Source organism: Melopsittacus undulatus, chromosome 7, assembly GCF_012275295.1.
Source record: "Melopsittacus undulatus isolate bMelUnd1 chromosome 7, bMelUnd1.mat.Z, whole genome shotgun sequence".
NCBI lineage: Eukaryota > Metazoa > Chordata > Aves > Psittaciformes > Psittaculidae > Melopsittacus > Melopsittacus undulatus.
This window is the reverse complement of record NC_047533.1, coordinates 46,285,511-46,308,244: the sequence shown is the minus strand read 5'-3', so window position 1 is coordinate 46,308,244 and position 22,734 is coordinate 46,285,511. Positions and strand designations below refer to the sequence as shown.

The 22,734-nt window shown below is 41.3% G+C and overlaps 1 protein-coding gene across 3 annotated transcripts in view; it reads left to right on the top strand.

Moving 5' to 3' along the window:
* FHIP1A (FHF complex subunit HOOK interacting protein 1A) overlaps nt 1-22,477 on the top strand; it is a 91,557-nt gene extending 69,080 nt beyond the window's left edge. For all 3 annotated transcript variants that reach the window (XM_031048826.2, XM_031048825.2, XM_005148952.3), the window contains 7 exons: nt 2,045-2,212; nt 5,694-5,773; nt 7,187-7,374; nt 7,852-8,892; nt 12,349-12,527; nt 12,827-12,965; nt 17,006-22,477. In XM_031048826.2, the coding sequence (XP_030904686.2) occupies nt 2,045-2,212; nt 5,694-5,773; nt 7,187-7,374; nt 7,852-8,892; nt 12,349-12,527; nt 12,827-12,965; nt 17,006-17,256 (2,046 nt within the window). In that variant the 3' untranslated portion in view covers nt 17,257-22,477. The remainder of the gene's footprint in view (nt 1-2,044; nt 2,213-5,693; nt 5,774-7,186; nt 7,375-7,851; nt 8,893-12,348; nt 12,528-12,826; nt 12,966-17,005) is intronic.
* The last annotated feature ends 257 nt before the right edge of the window (nt 22,478-22,734 follow it).

Genomic DNA, 22,734 nt, shown 5'->3' with positions numbered 1-22,734 from the left:
ACTCTGCACAAAAAAACCCTCAATACAGAGAATTAATCTTTAACAAGGTTATAAACAACTCCATTGTGAAGTATTTGGGCTTCATTACTAATTGGTTGGTTCTTCTACCTCTGTTTAGTGGTATCAGTGAAGTGTTGGTTTAAGATAAACATGATTTCCTTTCTTGTCTAGTCCCCAAGCTGTCAGGAGCACGTAATATGCTCTCGGAATCAAACACTTGTTTACTTAAAGTAGTCTCTGGCTGGCTTTCTTATGCTCTTTATTTCATTCATGGTATGTACTCTCAAGAGCATTTATGTTTCTCTCACTGATTTGAATGTAAGATGAGTTGTCCAAAGAGCACTGGTTTTAGGAAAAGGTCACTGCCCTTGTGAATCCAGTGGCTTTTCTTGCTTTCATTTACAGCTTCAGTATTTTAGTTATAGGCCCATTCCTCTGCTGTCAGCAGACATCTGTGAAACCCGCAGGCCAAGAGCGTACTTGCTTTTCCCCATAAAGGATGAAGGAGAAGTGACACAGAGACGTAAAGATGTATTACTTCTGTCTGGCCTTTCCTTGGCAGAAGGTCTAAACTCTTCGATGAACTGTATGCTATCATAATGATGTCACATGATGGATTTCTCGGGCTTTGCTTTTTACAGCTTGCTGCTATCAAAAAAGCAAACAAAAAGCCAGCTCTCAGGGCAGCAATCAACAGCTTCCATCAGAAAGCTCACAAGCCCCCACACCTTTTGGCTATTGCAAAAGAAAAAGAATCTTGGCTCCAAGTGGAAAGAGTTTCCTTTGTTTCACAACCCTGGCCTATTTCCTGAACAGGTTTTTGGTTGTTGGAACTGGCAGTAGTCCTGGAAAAGTATGGAAAAGTGTGTGTGCTTCTCTCTACTCTCCTCACTGGTGCTCACTCTCCATAAGGTCTGCAGGCTGCATACAGCATTCCTATGTTCTGTGTAACCAGCCAGAAGGAGCCTGTGATCTTAAATGCTTTAAAGAGAACATTTGCAGCATGACATTGCTGTGTACATGGTTAACATGCAGCATAATAGAAGAGGGATTTGAATATTTACAGCATGTTACGTAAATGTTGCCCTTCTGGGAATTTTCTAAATCCTCTTAGCTCTGAAGTGACAGCTCTGAATTTTTTTCTTCTTCTTTAATAAAATCAGTCTTTTCATTTATCCAGCTAAGTTTGGTAAACAAAGGATGTTTAATACTTCCTTTCATATAAGCAGATTCTTGTGTTTAAGGATTTATCTTTGTGCCCTTAAGCTTATTATGTTCCTGGGTAACTATTTTTAAAAAGCTGACTTTGCAACAGCAGGACGTGGTGCAGAGGTGGCCTTTGGAATTTTCTGTGCTTTGCCAGTGTATACTGTGAATAGGATCCAAAGGATCGCAATAAGCAGAGAAGTGTGGGTTAGGGTATGCAAATGTCGCATGGATATTTAAATTGTATTTTGATATACAAATAGTCAGTAGATTTTGGTTTGTGTGTGTATCTATATACATACTGTTCTTAAAAACTGAGTAAGATGAGGAAGTGTGCTGTGGGAAAATAAAAAGAAGGAAAACTGAAAAAAATCTGGATAGCTATAAGGATTTTCATTTGTTTAAAGCTCTAGAACCATGAGTTTGTAGTGTGCTTTGTGCTCCGGCATTGGTTTTTATAAAGTGGTAGATGCAGGTATTCACAACAGCTGAAAATGCTTCTGAAGGATGACAGAAATGTGATGCAAAAGAGCAAACATGGGCTGAAAGGTGGTGGGGAGCTTGTAGCATGATTTGCTCTTCATATTTCAGTGTGTGTGAGGTTTGGGGTGTCAGTTTGGGGGAAGGTTTTTTTCTAGGGAAGCAAGACAAATAAGAAATGGGTTCAAAATGCTCATGAGCCATTCAGAAGCATGCTCTTTGCAAATTTAAAAGCAAAGACCTCTGTCTGGTTTTGTGGCAGTGTTATGTATGGAGAATTTAGAGTGTTTGCCAGGTATATAGTTGCAGAAGATGGGTGGATATTTTGTGTTTGCATTTACACTATTTTTGCTTTCAGCTAACTGTGGAAGAGGTGATGACTACCACTGCATACCTGGATCTCTTTTTGCGTAGTGTTTCAGAACCAGCCCTCCTCAAGATTTTCCTCCGGTTTATTTTGCTGCACCGACATGAGAATGTGCACATCCTAGATACGCTTACTAGCCGAATCAACACACCATTCCGGGTAAGACGAGCAAGAAGGAAGTTCAGGTACTCAGCATGGATTCAGGTTAAATATTTTAATGGGAGATTATATATATTCAGTTGTTATATGTTTAACTATGAACCTTCTCCCCACCCCACCCCCCCGTCACCCAAATGCATGATTTCTTCCTGTGTGTGTGCAGCATGACATTTAACTGCCACTATACTAAGTTGATAAATGTGTGAGGCGGTTTCACACACACAGGAAATGGGATAGAGGGAGATGAGGGCTTTTGGAAGAAATGGGATAGAGGGAGATGAGGGCTTTTGGAAGTCTGCATTCTCTTAGAAGTTTAAAAGTATTCTGGATACTGCTGAATTAGTGCTGCCATAGATAACTCATCCTGGGACTTATAAACATTTGTGGTGAGGAGTATTTTTGATCTTTGGAATTTTGCCAAGCAAAAAGCCTTTTCAGATAGGCCTTCTGGGAGGCGATGGGAGCCCTTGTAAGGATGTCTCCAAATTGATGCAAATTGTGAATTGTAGTATTGCCAGTGTGTTTCTCGGGAATAAAGTCTGTATTATTGTGGCGTGTTTACTTAACTATCATGTTGCCTGCTTTCTTTGATTAAAAGAAGGTGCTTTCTTGCCAAAGTGATCAGATTGCTGCTTCCTTTTCTTTGCCTCACTCCTGTATGTAATAAGGTTTATCTCAAATTTGCACTGAGCCCCTTCTCAGCCTAGGCACAATGCATCACAGTGGCTGGAGGGCTTGTTGACAGAGATAGGAGAGTTACCTTTGCTAGCAGTTGGATCTTCTGGCAAAGAAAATGACTACTTGTTGCAATGGACTACTCTCCTGAGCCTTGCTTGGCTGGCAGTCTTGTGCGATGCACAGCTTCATGGATGAAATAAGAGTAATGTTTTAGTGCAGGTACAAGAAAAACCAGAACACCAGCATGTGCATTAAATTTGTGTATTAGAGACAGTAGCTTCATCTGAAATTTGTTTTGAAATGCGAGTACATGCAAGTATAGTTATGGTGCTGCTACTGCATCCCTAAGATGGATTAACTCTGAAAACCGAAACAGCTTCTGTCAACAAAAATGCAAATGCTGTTGTCTCTGCTAATCATTAATTACTGTTCCATAGGCAAACACCATGGGAATTGTAAAGAATTCCGTAGCCCTGAGCAATTCAGAATCTCAGCCAAAATGGTTTGGTGATGCTAAATGAGTTTTCTGCAGTATAGCTTGGCCAAGTGCAAAAGCCAGAGCTGCAGCCTTCTGTGTGTTTCTGTGGCACAAAACCTGCATACATTATTATTGATAAAAATACTTATTAATAATACACGGGGTTAAACATATGTACAGACACGTGGCCAAAAGGACTTGTAAAAATATGATCCTCTTTGTCTCCTGGGTGTATTTGAAATCTTTTATTTTTACAAAATACAGAAATAGACGAGTTTTATTTATTCAGAAGATTCCTGATTTGCAGTATGGTTGCAAAGACAAATGAGTAATGTTTCCCTATAACTGCAGGAAATTTCTTAAATACAGGAATGTTTAAAGCAGTAGCAGTTTTTTTGAATTCTCACAGAGTGAAGAAGTGTTAGGTGTGGCTCTCACCAAATTTTGCAGAGGAAATGAGATTTTCTGGTTTTCCTTAATGTCCCGTGGCAAAACCACACCTTTTGTGCAAGAATCTGACTTTTTCCAAAAGGTTGTTGTGGAGCTCTTCAACTCTGCCCCATTCTATCAAGTGAACTCCAGTTCTGGTTATTTCTTCTTGTCTTGCCTTTTTATTTGCCTCATTTATTTCTGTGGACATGAGGTCTTTGGTCTAGGTGTTAGCTCCTAGTACAAGCAGTGGGCAGTGGTGGCAGGGCAGCAAGTCTGAGCTCTGATTTGCATCATAGCAGGCCAGTTCATGAGCATTCCCCATTTCTCTTCTCACTACTTAACTTCCTTTCTTTTATTCTTCTGTGGGTGTTCTTCTGACCAAACTAGGGAAGATAGCCAAAGAAACATTTGCTCTTCAGAGGCTAAGTGAGGTTCACTTAAACTTTGCCGTTTAACTGTTTCACAGAGATACCTACCACACAAGGGAAAATATATGTATATTCCTGAGCTAGAGCAGAGCATTTTAACAGTGGGAGTAAAGAGAGTGAATGCAGAGGAGGAAATTCTATACTGTGGAAGAGGAGCTATGCCCAGGCAAGATTTAATCATAAATGAATTACAAAGAATGTTGTAGAGGTAGACAAATATCTGTAGCTTTTTGCTTGTTTTGCTGTATCTCTTTTTTTAGTTACTGAAAAGTGCAAATAATTTCCCATATTAATTATTTTCATTTACACAATTAATATAGGGAGAGGCAAGATTTAAACACTAACTTGAAACTTCGGGAAAGGTTCAACTTACACTAAATAACTCTCACAAGAGTCAGCCTGGTCCTGGTGTCTGAGGCAGCTGTGAGATACTGTTTCCATGAGCAAGCAGCCCAGGAGAATGTGCCCCAGAAAATATGCGCTAAGAGCCAGGAGGGTAATGGCACAGTGGCCTGTGAAAACCAGCAGAAGCTTACAGCTCGTGCTTCTACCATTTTGGGTACAACTGCAGTTGAGCAAGCCCCTGGCAGGTAGAAATGTAGTATATGATAGCTCTGAAGGTGTTGTATGCCTAATAAGTGACTGGCAAAGCCTGTAGAAGTCCATGTTTCCAGTCTGTCCTAAACCCAGTGAAAGTGGGGTGCCTGTCACAGAATAGGTGTGATTTTTGTCTCTGCTGAGTGTGACTCCTACAATACCTAATTTAAAGTATATTTGATCAGACCTTTGCCAGAAAGGCGAGCATGCAATTCCAATGAGGAATCCCATCTTTCTTTCCTTTCCTCTGGTCTCAGAAAGAATCTTCATGCCTTACCATAGTTCCCAGCTGTTCAAGTGAGCTGTAAAGAAGGGATTGTGAACCCTCCATATGGAGTAGATTCTGACAAGAATTACTTGTTTAGTCCTGGTCTGTGTTAATACATTAAGCTGCATTTACAGAAGCATTCAGCTTCTTAATGTGCAGAACACTGATCATTCCTTATACTTAAAGCAACAGAAATTTTAAATGGTTTTTATAACTTTTCTTTCAGAAAAGGCGTGTAGTTGGTTCAAATTCTACATCCGAGGTAAAATCTAACAAGCTATCTTGGAAACTACAGGGTTCAGTTCACGCTGAAATTAATGAATTTGAGTAACACTGAAGACTGGTAACTCACTGCTTATTTAATAGCTTATTTGAAGGAAAATTCTGGATTGTATTTTGTTAAAATGTACCATGTTATGTGTATAGCTCTAGACAACTTTAAAAAGAATCCCATGGAGTGCTTACAAAATGAAATATGATACTAACAGTGTCTTATAAAGCATGATGTTTGGGCAGACCCATTTTCTAATGTAGTATGCAGGGAAGATTGGAAAGGTATGGTTTCCAGATCAAAAACTGACAATGCTTATCTTTTTCCAGCTCTGTGTGGTCTCCTTGGCATTGTTCAGAACTCTCATAGGCTTGCATTGTGAAGATGTGATGTTACAGCTAGTTTTAAGGTAAAGTTCAAACTCCTTTTTCCACTCTTCATCCCAGTTCTGGGACACACAGTCTCTGCCTATGGTTGCAGAGCTGGATGAGAGTTTCTCCAAGAGAGCAGAAATCCAAGACACTACAGAGATAAGGATATTTATGATCCTGACAAAAGTCTACCAGACCTGAAGAAGCGTGATTTATGTCCTGTGATCTTCAGAGAAGGAGATTTTTCTTGTGACTTATTTCTGTAGAAGTGAGAGAAGAGAAGCTAGAAATATATTTATCACCTCCAAACTGCTCATTCCCTGCTTCTTAATGTATAATTCTTTTCTTCTGCATGTTTTCTCTAGTGTATTTTACGCTGTGATACAGAGCTATATACTTGTTTGCAGCTTCTTCATTCTTTCCTGTTGTTTTCCACCTCTAGGAGCCCTCTCACTGAGAGTACTTCAGGCTCCTGAACTGCCGTAGGTAGATTGTTATGTAATGCACTAAATGCATTGATTATTTTTGCTTTTAACTGATGGGTCTATGCATTACTTCAAAATACTTAGCATTTTGGTTATTTATTTGGAAATATTGGTGTAACTGAATTTAGCACTGTAGATCACATGAATGTTTCAGATACTCTCTGTTGCTCCATGTACTGGCATTAAGGTGAAGTACTCTGTAACTCTGACTCAAGTGCCTGGAAATGCTGTCAGGACCTCAGTGAACTCAAGTTGCCCCTCTAGCAGCAGAGTGCTGTATTTAATCTTCTTTTTTGTTTATTTAGGAAATCCTTTAGAATTTGTTTTCATTTGAAATGGCTGAACATCAGTTCAGTTAACACTGAGGTTCTTAATTAAGTGCTCTTAAAAAGTTGAACAAAAGTGCCCTAAAGATGTTCTACACAAGGCTGTGCTGCCTGTGTTCCTTGTACATCGCATAGCTCCCTGGCCTCAGAGCTCAGTCTTCATCTACTGCAGTAAAACACCTTGATGACCCTTCCTTCCTTCTTGCTGGCTGCTTGCCTGGCAGACATGAGCAGCTTCTCTCTGAATTTCCCAGGAAAACTAACAAATTGAGGATTCCGAGACAGAACTCATTCATAGTGGGACCAAACCACTCTGCTGGCCTTTGACATCTGCCCATCCCACACTTCCTCAATCCCTTCTTACAGCAAGTTTGTTCTGACCTGCAAAGGATTGTTCACTTCCATGTTCTGATGCAACTAATCTCCTGTGTCTACTCATCTTGACAGTTCCCCATCAAACCATAGCTTCACAATATAGAAAGTCAGGATTTCATGCTCTTGAGACGGTATCACTGTCAAGTTTATTATTACTGTTTCTTTTAATCTGGCAAAGGCAGGAAGGTGGGAGTGGTATTTTGTGTGTTGTTGCTTTCTTTAATGTGAGAGGATGATGTGGTAATGCTAGAGACTGTTGTTTCAGGTATCTGATCCCATGTAACCACATGATGTTGAGCCAGCGTTGTGCTGTGAAAGAGAGAGACTGTTACTCTGTGTCTGCTGCAAAACTGTTGGCCCTGACGCCAGTGTGTTGCTCCACTGGGATCACCTTAACATTTGAAAGCCAAGGAAAAGATTATATTCTATGGACAAAAGCAGCACGAACTGAAGGTAATTGGTGCTCAGGGGAAGGCCAGATCGTGAGCTGAGTTTGATTTGGTAACAAGCAGCTCATGGGAGGGGAAAAAAATGTGGACAACAAAAAGCTGGGCCAGCCTGGACAGGAAAGCTGCTTTAATTCTTGCCATGTGTCCAGGTTTATTGAAACCGTTTTTTAACAGGTATCAAACTTGAATATGCATTTGTGGAAATGATGTGCGACACATGACAGCAACTCTTGCTGCTTCAGTGTGTCGTTTCAAAGGCTGAATGCGGTCTGGTCTCTCAGAAATCTGAAGAGTTACAGCTCTGTCTTGGCAATAGGAACGAGTCATGTATGTTTATGAGCAAATCTCTCAATCTTTATGGTTTGATCTTCCTGCTTTATTGGATGGTTGTGTCTAAAGACTCCACTTGCTATGCTTTAGTGAGTGCCTTGCTAAGAACTTTTGATATATTACTCATGGTATGAATAATCTTTACTTTCAGACTCTGGTAGACGCTCTTCTGAATCTACCTGCATTGTGGAATACGGAAGAGCTGTGGACCTCAGCTACTTGCAGTACCTGGGGGAAGCTCAAGAAGCCATCCTTCAGTGCCTGAAAGATTGTAAAGTTTGGTCTGCCTTTTATGATGGAGTAAACCCTGATCCAGACACCTTTATCCAAACACTTGCTGAGGAGAACAATACAGATGTGGAGCACCCCATGTTTCGGCTCCAGCAAAGGACACCTAGCATGTGTAGCTCCTCTCAAACAACTCCTTTTAGTGAGAAGATGCAGTTGGAGCTAGAATGGGATGATAGCTATGACACAGGGATTTCTCCTGGTTCTGATGTGAGCTCACCACAACCGTATGATGATCTGGGGAACACAGAGATGCAGCCACCTGCAGAGCCACCAAAATACATCCAAGAAATGAAAAAAAGTGCCATCATGCTCATCAAAGGATCTTATATAGAGGAATCAGACTTTCAGGATGATATTATGGTTTACAGGTTATGTGCCCAGAAGGATACTCAAGAGGATGACAACTCCAAGGAGAAAACTTTAAATACAGCCAGAGAACGTAAGGTCCAAAGCCAGAATGTAGTTAATGGGCCTCTTGCAAAGAGCCAACTGGAAGCAGACTTGGATGAGCACAGTAAGAGAAATTCAAGCTTGACTCAAGGTGTAATGAAAGAACAAATAAACCACAAAACAATTGAGATTGATCCACAGCCAGAAAAAGAGTTGAAGCTTTCTCATCAAGAGGCAGATCATAACTTAAGTGTAAGACTGCTGGGCACAGATGGTGAGGATTTCATTGCACAGTATGACAAAATTATTAAGGAACTGGATCCAAACAGTGCAAACTTGGAGGAGCAGCAGTTGGATACTCCTGACCCTGTCTCTCCTGCAGAAGAGGAGGAGGACTTTGAGAATTTCTCAGCAGACACCCCTTCTGCAGAGAGCGTGTCATCTCCCTTTGGACCAAAGGAGGATGTCTCTCCTAAGCATGCTGCAAGGAGCCAGAGTGCTCCATTTACAGGTGGAATGTCCTGTTAATGGCATATGTAACAAACACAGGAAGGCATGTTGGTTAAAAGTGTCCAAATGAGATTGCACTGTGCAGCACACAGCACAATCACAGAGCAAGGAACAATCCTGGCACTAAAGAGAGTATAGCCCAAATAGCTAAGACTGTTCCAAGAAGCGTGAGAGGTCCAATATGAAAGCAGAGCAGAGCAGGCAATGTGGTTACAGCAAATGGTGGTGCTCAGGGGTCTTTTGGGTTGCCTTTGTTTGTTTTGATAATTGTTTAAAGTCTTAGCGTTTGTTTGTATGTGAGCACTCCATCGCGCTAGAGGAAGCTTTTTGCAATTGAAATGGAATTAGAGTTATTATTCTAGTGTACAGAGCTCAGGTAAATGATCTGGTTTCCTGGTGGCTTTCATCTTTGGTGCTGTGGATGTGGTATCACTCTTTTCCCCTCCCTGCTATTTCCCATTTTAGCACGAGGTGGCAGCACTTGTGCCAGGTCTGTGTGTGCCTGTCTCCATGCTCTGCATGCTCTGGCACCCAGTTCCTCCAGTGTCAGGTCAGCCCTCGCTGTTGGGATGTTTTTCCGCCATGTGCCAGGCATCATTTTAAGCTTGGTCTCCGCAGACTGTCCAAGCCATTCAGGAATGACAGTGCTGCCGAAGGTTAGAGTGGGCTTGTGCATCTCCTTGCGCAAGGGTCTTCTGGTCTTTAATTGGGTTTCCTAGATACCACAGTCATACAAATAATAAAAAATGATAATGTATCTAGGTTTCCTCATCCAAAGCAAAACCTCTGTAAAATGGCTTCTTGTTTATTTGAAAGAGGGGGGGAAAGCATTTGTGTCCTTTGAAATGAAGCCCTTTCTGGTCAGCTGTGGCCAGCATGTCTGGCACTGTTTCTTAATTGAAAAATTCAGCCTGTTTTTCAATCAATTTGCTATTTTTGCTGTGGTGACAATTTCCTGTAGTACCAGAAGCTAATCACATTCAAACCTTTCTGTTTCCCATTATCTACTGTCAAGTGCAGCTCAAAAATATTGTTCCTGATTCTTGTTCTTCATTTAATCCCTCCATCTGTTTATTCCTTTCCAAAAAACCCACACCAAAACCACACAAAAAATTTACCCACTCCAAACCCACAAAACCCCACAACTGAGCAGAACAAAACAGTAAAACAAACATGAAAAGCCTTGCTGTTTGCTCCCCATCCACATGTTTTACTCTTATGCTCTTTACCTTGCTTTAAAGAAGATCTTAGTGATTGTAAGTAAGGAGGTGCTCATAACAATACCTCAGAAATGTTGAGATTGCAGTGTCTTTCAAATACAAGAATATATTTAATTTGGAATGTTATATTTGTATATGTGTGATAAGGATTTTTGGTTGTTTTCACTGTTTTGGGATGGTGTCATGGGATTGTGGGGCTTCTCTGCAGAATCAGATATCAGACAGAGGCTCTCAATAAGTGTGTGAAGATGCTGCGGATCTATGAAGAAAATGTCCTATGCCTGTCTATGGGCAATTTTCCCCTGAGCAAGGAAGAATGTGGTGTTCAGGAGCAGGAGAGCTTGACTTCATGGCCACATAAAGATGCACAGTCAGGAAAATAATTATTTTTTTGACTTCTCATCAGTTTACCCTGTTTCTTTCAAGGCTTGCAAGCTCTGATTCTTGTCCCAGTCATTTCATGGGGGGAAAAAGTCACTCTACCACTGAGAAATTTTTGGATGAATTGGTATCCTCTGTTGCAGTGGCATACTGCACTTGTTACAAGTATTTAACTTCAGCTTTACTTGCTTAGCTTCCAAGTCTGATGTAGAGGAGAGAAACAGTGATGTCTATCAACTCCTTCCCCTGCCATCTCTTTTGATACAGTAGTATTCCCACTGCACTGTGGTCCTCGGGAGCTTTGTGGAAATGTCTCCATGAACATGAGAGGGGAAGCAGTAGGTTATGTAGGGACAGAAGAAACTCTATCTCAACAAATTGTCTTGGGGTTTCTCTACTGGGTATCAGGCAGGTGGGATTCCTGTAGGATGTGATGTTAACCTTCACTCTGATGGCCAGTGTGGTAGTTGAAAGATAGCAGACACATAAAGCCTTGTCAGCACCGGCCCTCCTTCCTTTCCTCTTGTGAGCAGAGCTGTGTGTCATCATGATAAATGAATCTTGAGGGAGTGCTTGCTTTGTACTCATGCTTGCTATAAAACATGATAGACTTCAGCCTTTAGTGAAGCTATGTTAGGTGAAGTAGCAACATACGTGCTTCTGATTTGCTCCTTACTGTTGTGTTTGCCCAAAATTTCTTTAGCCTCTGCCATAGTTCACAGCAGGCATATTAAGCTGGGCTAAATTATGCCCAAGTAGCTCAAACATCAGCCATTTGTTAGCTGAGGAGCTGTGGGATGGGATCGGATTATAGCCACCTGCTTGACCCTAGAAATGCCCGTGGCATGCATCTTGTGCAGGGACAAGGGTGGCGTATTCAAAGTTAGCAGTGCTGTATCAACATCACCCAGGAATTCTTCTGCATGGCTTCCCTAGCTTTTACACAGCCAGAATAGTGTGGTGGGACTGGGTGTGGGACAAGGGATGTTTCTAAGGCTTTACTTGTGTTTAGGTCACTTGTACAGACTGCCTCAGGCATCTCACCAGCTGTATTGTCTAATGATGTGTAGTATTTGGTTAAAGTCATGCTCAGCCTTGCAAACATTTCTTAAGCTTGAGCACTAGGGGTTTAGGTACTTCCATGGTAAATGCTTTTGTACTTCAGCAGTTATCCTGCAGCAGAAATACACAAACTAAAGCTATTATTTATTGGTGACATTTATATGATTAAACCTACATCTACCAATAATTTTGTTTATAAATCTATTTTGATGTCTTCCCTGCTTTGTGTGACTCTTTGCAGTGCTGAAGATGCCATTTCTAGTGATGTCAGCTATCACAGATCTTGATTTTTATGTTTAGAGTAGAATGTTTATATTTCCTTTAGAACACCACAGGGTTTTTATAAGAAAGCTACCTATAACTTCCTTTGCCCAGTCATAGAAGTAAGGCACAATAACAGTAACAAGGGCAGATTCTGTTTGCATTGAAAATAGTGATATCATTCCAATTAAATTCGGGGGGAATAGAACAGTAGACCGTAAGGTACTAGGCTAAATCCTTACTGGCACATGTAAAGAGAATAGCTATGCATGTTAAATGTGCCATTAATGTGAACTGATTGGCTAGCTAGCAAAAGTGCTTCTAATCACAAAGCTTGTAACACCTCTGTTAAGTCTATTTTGTCTGTTCAGATAGTTTGGTTTTTCTCCCTGCTGGCTTTAATTAGCATGTGGGAGGTCTAATTTTGTTGGTTATGATGATCAAAATTCCTTTCAAATGGCTGTTTCCTGGATTTTAGGATTTTTCTTCTGTGGAAACAAAAGCATTGATTCCTTCTTGTTCTTCTCTTGCAGGACCGTTCATCAGCGTAGTGTTGTCAAAGCTGGAGAACATGCTGGAGAATTCCTTGCATGTCAATTTACTGCTTATTGGCATTATTACTCAGCTGGCAAGTTACCCACAGCCTCTTCTTCGCTCCTTTCTGCTCAACACCAACATGGTGTTCCAGCCTAGTGTGCGGTCACTTTATCAGGTATTTGACCACAACTGTTAGCCATACCTATTGGAACAATATTTTTGGTGTCCCATTAAACCTTATGTTAGCTCTTTCCAGTTCCCCCTGTTGCTTTTCCACCTGTCTGAGAACCTCTCTTCTCATTTCAGTGCTTTAATTACATTTGTAATGAAACTGGAAAGGAACTGGAAATTCTGTATGACCATAAGTTTTGTCATAACTCTATTTTAATGCAGCTAGAGAAAGCCTGAGTGTTCAGTCTGTGGCTGCACTGGGAGCGAGGCAGAAAGCAATAATTGTTATTGTTGTTTCGGCAGGTGCTGGCATCTGTGAAAAATAAAATTGAACATTTTGCTTCTGTTGAAAAGGACTTCCCAGGTCTTCTCCTAGAGGCCCAGCAGTACTTGCTTTTTCGTGTGGACATGTCTGATGCTGCCGAAGAGTTGCTAACCAAAGGTAAATGTTAACCACACTCAGAGGGGTGCTGGGTGGAATGACTCACCAATTACCTCTGTCCTTTTCTGCAGAATGATTAAATGTAGGTGTGGTGTGAATATCATCAGCCAGATGCATCCTTCTGATTTTAAACTGATGATGCCCAGTAGGCTACAGTATATGGATCTATTTGGATATTCTTTGCTCTTTAGAAGCTTTTATTTGCTATCTGCTAAACAGAAAATGTCTTTTTAAAGGGGTAACAAAATTGGCTTGCTGTCAGTTTGGCCATAAACAAACTTGCTTTCAAGGCATGAGGTGAGGTGGCATATGTGTATGATTTCATTTTATTTTTAGCCTGACCTTCAGTTAGTCATAGGTTCTTTTTTGATAAATGCTTGAGAGGACAGCAGTCCAGAATGAAATGGTTTCTGCAACAACTGAATAAGGCTTCCTGTCATGGTTTGGGCTGCTACTGAAGGCGATAAATATTAGCCAGAAAACTTCTGTGTGAATGAAACCCAAACCAAAATGACAACAACGAAAGAAAGGGTGTTGTGTGTGTGTGTGTGTGTATGTATGTGAAAGCTGAGACACTTCGAGATCAGTGGGGAGTTATCATTCCAGATATCATTCCAGCAAGCTTTTCAGGGGACTTCTGTAACGTCTGCTGTTTTTCAAGCGAAGTGCACACTACACCTGTCTAGAGTGTTACTGGTATTTATACTGCCATGGGGGAAGGTAGTCAAAATAAGCAAAAGGAAGAATCCTAAGTTCTAAGAACTTTCCAGATGCAGCCAGGCAACTAATAGAGTTGGGGCCCAGCCATGAGGATGTGCTTGTTCTCAGCTTGCTGTTGAGCAGACAGGGTTGGGAACAGGTTTCTCTTAAAAGCCAGCTTCCTACATGATGGGAATGCATAAAATTTGGTGAGAGCACTGACTGCAGTGATTAAGAGCTGACTCAGCCACAGGGTTCAAGAGAGGCTGCGCTATGGATGTGTGCTTGCTCATCATTAGGAGTCATTTATAATCACCCTCTGCCATGAATAATCACTCTGTGAAGATGCTGATACTTTTCTTGGGTTTCCAGAGGTGTGGGAAGCAGAACTTTTTTTGTGCCATTTTAGTTGTATTTTCATTTTCAAGGCTCTGAATAATAATATACCTAGTCAGCAGGGTCTGTGTTTCTAAGGCATGCAGTACATCTAGTCTGTAAAATTATGATCTTGCTAAGGCTGTTTCTCAAAGAATTAGACTCTGGAAGGTGCATACCATAAAGGAGCTGTTCATTGCAAACATCAGTAGCATTTTTGGCTCTACATTCTCGTGCCATAGATTAGAAAGCCTTACAGTGAGGTGGTATTGTAGGTAGCATGTGGGGATGAGATTAGGAGGCAACACTTAGAGTCCTTTTTTCCAGATGCTGGCAAAAAGAACTTTTATATAATGCATTCCCAATGGCATTTTTTTATACTTCCTATTTTACATTAGTTTTTTTCCATGGACTTCAGAATTTGCCAGGTTGACTCATGCTGGTCATTATTTAGGAATTCAAAATAAGACTGCTTAGTCATCCTCTTGGTACATTTTCTTCTGTGTTGTGACAACTCCTGCAAAGAAACAGAGAATAAATAAATGTCTGGGTAACTGCAGACTTGGTTCCCCACAAGACTGGTGATGTGAGTCATTAAACTGTAACCCTAGGGGCAAGTTGGCTCAGTTGTCCATCAACCCACTGTAGTTCATAATATATATTAAGAAGTTCAAGGTAGGAACAGCTACAATAATGCTAAATGAAAAAAAAAAAGTAAACGAGGAATTCCTGTAGAATTATTCACGTTAGCTTGAATGCCACCTTTGAGCATCATGCAAACTGGCTGTCCTCTGGGTTATTCTCCCTAACCCCCCAAATGGAAGTGATGAATAACCCCAAAGTTTTAAGGACAGATCTGAGCATAACTGGTCTCCTACAGAATTCACATCTGAAAAATGGAAGCCAAATTTACTGGGGGACACAAATGTAAGACACAAATATTCCAGAGCATTTCCTTTCTCTTCACAGTGATGGTCTCTGAAGGTGTTTGAGCAGAAAAGGATACTTTGTTATTTTCTGCTCACAGTAGTATGTGGTCTCTTTACACAGTAGTTTGGGTTCTGGTAGATATGTAGAGCTGCTGTGATGTAGATCCCTTATGAAATGCTGCCCCTCTTTCACGTGTGTAGGTGACACTATCTCCAAAGTACTCAGTTTCTCAACTGTATGATTCAGTTTGCACCCTCACTCTAGAAAGTGGACAACTCTGGTCAAATAGAATCATCAAATCTCTGGTGTCCAGAATAGCTTTCTGTGTTTCTTCCCCTCACCACCACCACCACCCCAAGCAGATAAATGTAAATCAAAATGATTTTTAGAAAAAAAGTATCAATTTGGATGCTTTTTGAAGGGAAGAGTTTAAAAGCAAGTAATGTTGGACAGTATCCTCGCATTCTAGTTACATTGGCTAAACTGCTTTTAAAAGCTTAAGATATTAATTATGAAACATTTTGATGTTAGAAAAATCTAAAAAAAAAGTCTTCAAGGGAGGCTCAAAACTTTGTCTTTTCATTGTAATTCATAATTTAAGTTGTTTTCCTCCCACAGCCAGACTTTTCCACAGCACTGAAATTCCTGTACTGTGTCTGTAGTAGGCATTTGTAGAATAACAATATGAATGATTGATAAGTCTGGAGTCGGAAAGGTTTTTGAAACTCCAGAAAAGTACAGCTCTGTTAGGTGATTAAGATGAACATTTCTTTTGAGTATTTGGAAATGTACAGTAATCCCACAGTGCTTCAGGGGAGCTACAGGGCAAAAGTGCAGAGGTGTTGAACAGATGGATTGCTCTGCTGCATTCAATGAGGCATTCATCTGGTCCTTGGTCCTCACACTGGCTGCTTAGAGAGGTTTCAGAAAATGGGTGCTGTAACCTGTTGTTTTAACACAAACTTCCTGCACTTCAGAGGCAACCTTTTCTTAAGGCAGCAACGTAGTGTTGGCTTATCCACAGTGAGTTAATCTGACAGTCCCTTATGTTTTTTGATGATTTACTTACACAGCTCATGAGAACATCCACTTGTAAGTTAGACAGGATTTTGTCTCTCTCTGCTTCTGGCCTCAATGACACCTTGTGGCAGTGAGTTCTGCAGGTTAATTTTTCTTTGTAGAGTATTTATTTCCATTAGTGTTACATTGTGTCACCTTTTTAGTTTCTCTAAATTAATTATCATCTAATTAAAGCTCTGTTCTGCTTCAACTTGAAGCAAGGAGCAATTGATTGAAATTTAAGTGCTGCTGTTACTGTAATTCCATGCGTTCTGAAGCTTAAGCTCTGATCCCCTGAACTCTGGCAGCAGAGATCAGATAGCAAAGCACACAGTGGTTTTTGCTTGCCCTTTTCTTACTATTTAGCTGCTTTACAGGGAGTTAAAGGTAAGTGCAGTTAGTGGGGACCACAGCTGTAGAAAACTCAACTTTTCAAATGTTTTTTCCCTTAGTTTCAACTTATTTCAAACTCTCACGGTGATGTGGTAACTCGGCCTCAAATCCATTTGCACGATGACTCATGGGGAGAGGATAGAGAAAGAAGTAAAGCCCAAGCTGTATTTTGATCTGGGGGAGGGCTAGAGCATAGTATCATTTAAACTGAGACAAACATGCTGGGTCTAGATGGTTAGATATTATCTACTATTTCATAAGGTAAATCCATATTACTCTTTCCCTTGACTCCTCTTCTGCCCACATAGTTCTGTCATCAGAGCTGGAACTGAATAATGTATAACCTAGGGAAAGAGAGCTAATAAAAAATGCAATAGAATCAGGCCATGCAGAGCTTTAAAATGTTGGATTAGTGGAGTATCTCCCTGCATGGTCTGGGTACAGCAAACTACACCTCTGAACATAACCCTCCTAAACTGGGTTTGGACACTGCGTAAATACCAGGTATGCTTAATATACTGAATCTTTTTGTTTTCCTTTTTTTCCCTGTCCTCATGCTCACTTCCTCCTTTTCCTGGCTTTAGGTAATATCCAGCACAGCAGCAATGCAGGGAAAGGAAAGAACTTCTCTGAAGCTTACCCAGCGGTACTCCAGCCTTTCCTGGTACAGAAAAGAAAGAAAGGCCTGGCTCATCCCAGCCTTCCTGCACATGTGAGGAATGCCGTACTTGCAGCTGCCCTCTTCCCGGAGTTCTTGAAGGAGCTGGCAGCTCTTGCCCAGGAACATTCCATTTTATGTTACAAAATACTGGGGGACTTTGAGGATTATTATTAGTGGGGTTTTAAAATGTGTTTTTAAAAAAGCTTTTGGAGTTCAAACAGATTTTTAATGCAAAGCTGCTTACAAAAGAAGGTTGTACTTCAGTAATTCCTGAAAATACTTGATTTGGAGGGGGAAGGAGGAGAGATAATGTTATTCCATGTTACTTTATATTAGGCCTTATAATTTCCCTCTGTGCTACGTAACTTATTTCAGAGATTTCTGCTACTGCTGCTACTGCAGGTCCCTGCTTTATCTCCTCCTCTTTACCCAACCGCCTTCTTTAGTGTCGCTGAATCCTGTTGAATCTCTGTGATGGACACTTGTTGGTTGGCTACAAGAGGCAAACATTTTAGCTTTTTCTGTTCCAGAAATTCTGTTCTGGATAACTTGTTAGAAGATGTTTGGAAGAACATTGTCCCCTGGGGACAGTTCAGAGTATAAAAACATACTCAAAATCTGCACAAAACCCCTTTATGTGAAGGGTTGTGCTGCTTCATGTGTTTCTCCTGTTCTTCCTTTCCTTTTCCCCTGAAATAGGCTTCTTACCAGTCCACATCTAAAGCCCCTTTTAACCAGCGGCTCTGGTTTATTGAATTCAAGTGATCTTATGTGTGTTAAACCCATGACTAGCTGAAAGCAGGTGCTGGACCCTACACATACCATATTGCCTTATGTTACAGACAGATCTGCAGCTATCAGCTGTTGGTCTTTGAAGTCAAATGAACTGTGTAAGTGGATGTGGATTGCAGACTGCCTGGAATTCTCCTTGCAGTTTCTCAGCATTCTTTGATAACTACTACATTGCTACCTAAACTCTCCAGCATGCCTTATTTAGTAAGATTTGCACAAAGTACAAAACAAAATGTTTCTATGCAAGCTGTAATTAGTATGTAGTTTGGTTTTATGCTTATTTTAATAAGCTAAAGAAAGGTATTCAATATTTTTCAGTAGTATTAGAAGGACAGCGAGCTGGTTTTTGTCGTTTTTTAATGAAAAAGGTTGGCTTGCTCCTGAAAGCTGTTCTGTTTTATTGTTATGTTTTTAGTTAAGGGAAAGTTAAATACTGTTTGTTTACTTTTAATTTAGGTGTTGACTTTTCCTAATATTGCACTTTTGGGATGGTGAGGGGAGGACCAGACTATTCACCAGTTGTAGAAAGCGAAGGAGTAACAGGGAACACTGTCTGCTGGTGACTAACTGCTTGAGAAAATTCTCTTCTGAGTAATGGGCTTCATTAGAAGAACCTAAACATGATGAATTGGTGCATCACCATGGCATTTTGTCTTAGCTTAGTAGCATAATTGTGCTTCCAGTGTGCTGTAGTTGGCTACATAAAGAGGAACTTAGTTCAAGAAAGCCTTAAACCCCTTAGTCCAGGAAAGAAACTCAGTGACTCCAGGAAATCTGAAGAAACAGAAATCAGAAATAATATTGGCATATCTTAGTTCTCCTCCTCACTGTAATTACCCTGTAATGTGGGACCCTCCACTTAATCACATCCTGAATTCTGAAATATGCTTTCTCAGAGGCTGCAAGGGAAAAGAACACTTAAAAAACAAACGCACTCTAGCAGAGTCTAATTAATTACAGTTAAATTCCTGTGGGATCTGCAGTATAATTTAAGCTTCTAAATCCTTTAGATGCCTCTGCAAAGTTCTACCTTGAATCTCCAAGCTGTGAGATGCATTCATTGTGTCAAACTGCTGTAGGCTATTCCAAGGAAAAAAGATTAATCCCAAAGTGTACCTCTAACAAAATCCTCCAGATCCTCTCCGAGTCCATCTTCACCTGGTTGCTGTACAGTCTTCCTTCCATCATGGCTGGGGGTAATGTTGCCTCCTAGCTGACTCTGCTTTTCTTTCACTTCTAACTTGTGGTGCCTAACTTTTTAGGCACCATTGCATCAGCATCCTGTAAATCACTTACTGGCCTCCACATAGCCTGTTTCACAAACTTCTTTGGAAGCTGAAGCCAAGGCTCTGGGGTTTTTTCACATCTTAGTTGTCAAAGTTTGAGAGCACTGTTTCTTATCTCCCCTGCATTGTTGCTGTAAAAGGCTAAAGGGCAAATTAAGGTTTGGTTTTGTTTTTTTCCTTAAAACTTGTCCTGGGTCATAGTGGGTTCTTTCCTTGCTCCCATATTCCTGCTCCCACTATTAGCAGTAGCACTGTCTTTTGTGCTGAACTCACAGCGCTGTGTGTGAAAAGTGTTTTAGCTTTGTGGATGCTGGGTCAGTGCTTGTTCTGCTCCTCGCCTATTCAGGTAGGAGCAATAGTCAAAGTACCAAGTAAATGTGACTTTTAGAGGTTCGGAAACAAGTGCTAAATTGCAGAAGGAATCCAGTTCTTTTTCTGAAGGAGTTTTAAAAAAGGAATGAAAAAGAATTTTGATTTTCTTTTTTGTTAAGAGAGAGTTCTGTAGCGCCGAGCTCAAGGCAGGAAGGTTACAGTGTGAACACTCCCTTCCCTTGGTTTTATTCTAAAATAAGAATCTTTATTTGCTGGGCAGAAGGGATTTCTTTTGAGACTGTTAATTTTAACTGGTGCTTTCAACAAATGCACAAAGTCATGGCAGTTTCATCTCAGCAGGTCTATTAAGCTACATGGGGATTTTAAAATGTGGACTGCTCAAAAAAGCATCTGTAAATTTGAGGAAGCAGAGGATTTACCTCATAAGCTGCAGTAGAGCTTATGCTCTACATCCAGTAGGATAAATTGAGCCTTTGAAATCTGGAGCTGTGTGGAAGGCTTCTTGCTGAAAGGTCAGAACTATGTTTATGTGCTGTGTCCCCTTGTGAATGGGAGATCTGTCTGTCAGCTCCCCAAAAGGAAGAGATGGGTGACTGCAGTGACCCTGGCTCTGGGCTGGAAAAAAGGTGATCGTAAGTGTAACTTCATGTTGCTTGGTTCCTGAGTGGGATCAGACCTGCAGCAAAATCTATGCATAACATCCAGCACCCAGCAAAAATCAATGTTGTCAGGAATTGCATCTTCCTGTCTTCAGGAACCTGTAATTTAGCTTTAAAAGGTTGGTCTTTTGAGATTAATCACCCCTGCGTGCACAAGTTCTTCAGCCCAATGCTTGTTTAATGAGCTTTTCCCCTCCCGTTAGATAATGTGTAATCCCATCTCGTACCAGTGATACACCTTATTCTAAAAAGCCTCCATGATCCCAGTTGTGTATCAGCCGGTAGATCTCCATGGTGGACGTGGTGTTACACTGCTCCTTCCAGGAGCGTGGAAATGCATGTGTATGACTAGAGCAGTCCCTCTTCAACACGTTGTCTCAGCATCAGTCGGAAGTGAGGTCTCCTGGCGTTGGCAGATCTATTCCAAAACCTGCAGGTGGTGGCTCAGTGATACCAAAGTTAATTTCCAATCTCCTGCTCGATGTTTCATACTGCGGATGCCACATTTCCAGTGATGTAGCCTTCGAGTGTGTTTTTAAGCTGTTCTGGTGCAGCAACAAGGCCTTCCAGCAATCTCAACCTGCTATTTTGGATTGGTTTGTTTTTCAACCTGCCTAGAAAGGCATCACTTTGTTTTCTAACAGTTGTAATTGTTCGCTTGACCTTTGACCATATTTAAATGACTTCTGGGTTAGTCTCAGCACACAGACACACATGGGTTTTGTTAATTGGACAACTGTCTAGGCAATGACTAGGCAACTGTCATTCAAAACAGGTTCAGTCAGCTGCACTTCATGTGCTGGGTTCTTGACCCTGCTTACTGCCTCTTTATGGCTGTATTCTGGGCATTTTCCTTACAGTTGATCTTTTCCATGTGTGCCCTGGAGAAAACTCTGGTATTTCAAATGAGATCAAGTTGTTGGTGTTGCAGTTTTGTATGTTCTGGTTTGGATGTCCTTTTCTGTCCTGGGAACCTCCAACCTTGGTTTGGAAGAACATGTGAGAGCTTCTCTTCTCAGCTGTATTCTGTGGAAATGAGAAAATTCCCAGCGGTGGGCACAGGCTGTCCCTCCACCAGTGCACCCAGGTACATCCTTCAGAGCATCCAGTTCATAAATGACTTGATTCCTCTTTCATCGGGGTTTGTCACTTTGTAAGAAATCTGACTTCTGTGGTGTCGTGGTGCCATGCCTACCGAGTGTGTTTGCCTTTCAGATGTGATTTGATCTTTTTAGTAAGGTGGGAGAAGATGCAGTGTGGTGGGAGTGGATCTTGGATATCATCGGGGCTATGCGTTGCAGTGGGAACAGATTGCCTGAACAGCATTTCTGCCATCAGCGCCTCTCTAATTGCTCTTTGGCCTGGGTACAATGCCGAAGGGTCTGCTTACTCCTTCAGAGACAAACATTTGCAAACAAATGTACTGCATCCCACAGAGCCCAAGGGTTTTGGTTCAAGAGGTTAAGTTCTATTTACCAAGAGAAGTATACCATCTAGCACGGCGTGTATACATTCACTACCCTTTTGTGCTCTCTGCTTAGGCCTTGCAGAAGGTTTCGTGCTTCAGGAAGGGTTTTTAGCTCCTCTAAGCAGCTCTAAATCCTCAGGGTTGGGAAGAAAAGGATGAGGGTCGTGCGATTTGGTGCAGTTAGATTATGTCCCTGTATCATTTGAATTTGTAGCCACAGCTCCTGTTTGAGGGCAGCTTGATTTAATAAGCAATTTACTGTGCTGTATTTACTGAAGCGGCTATGTCATGCCTCCAGTTTTTATGATGGCTCCTATTACATTTGTATCATTTAAACTGCAGCTGTGGTTATGAGTAGGATACTGCGATTTTCTTCTTTCTCGTCTTTTAGCTCTGACTGTTGCTACTGTGTCCAGACCTGATTTAGATAATTACAGTGTGTTCTTCCTTGCACCTTTTGAGCATTATCAGCAGGAACAGAGGGTACATGACACTCGGGCTGTGTATGGTAATGAGCAAACCAAAGGTAAAACACAGCAGATGAGCAGGGGGCACTTAGGTCTGTGTGAAACACAGTGAGAACTTACATTGGTGGTGCTCTCATTTATTGGATACCAGAAAGAATAAGCTCACAGGAAACTTGACATCTGAGTGTGGCAGTGTCCTGTGGTAGCTGTCCTAGTGGGCAGCACTGCTATTTCATGGTTCAGGCCAGAACTGTGTGAAGAAGGGCAAAAATTGCTCCTTGTCAGACTTATATAAATAGGTGTTTGGCTAAAGGAGGGTGGTGCCAGCTGACTGGCCGCAGGCAGCCCCACAGTGCAGTGCTGTATCAGTGATTTTGCTGGCCGTGAAAGCCCAGCTCTGACTCAATGTATTTTTTTAGAGCCCCCCCCCCCCCCCCCCCCCCCAGCTTTTCTAAACACGTTGTGGCCCAGTGTCACTGTGCTTCATTTGTTATGTGCTCAGTTGGAAGCCTCTTATTTATGAATAGAAGCATTACTTGGATTCTCAAATATGTAGGTACTTAAAGTGGCACTTTGTTGCTGACTCTGCAAATCTGCTTTTTGTTCATTGATTATAATGGCTCTTGTGTGGCAGCTGGATTAAATTA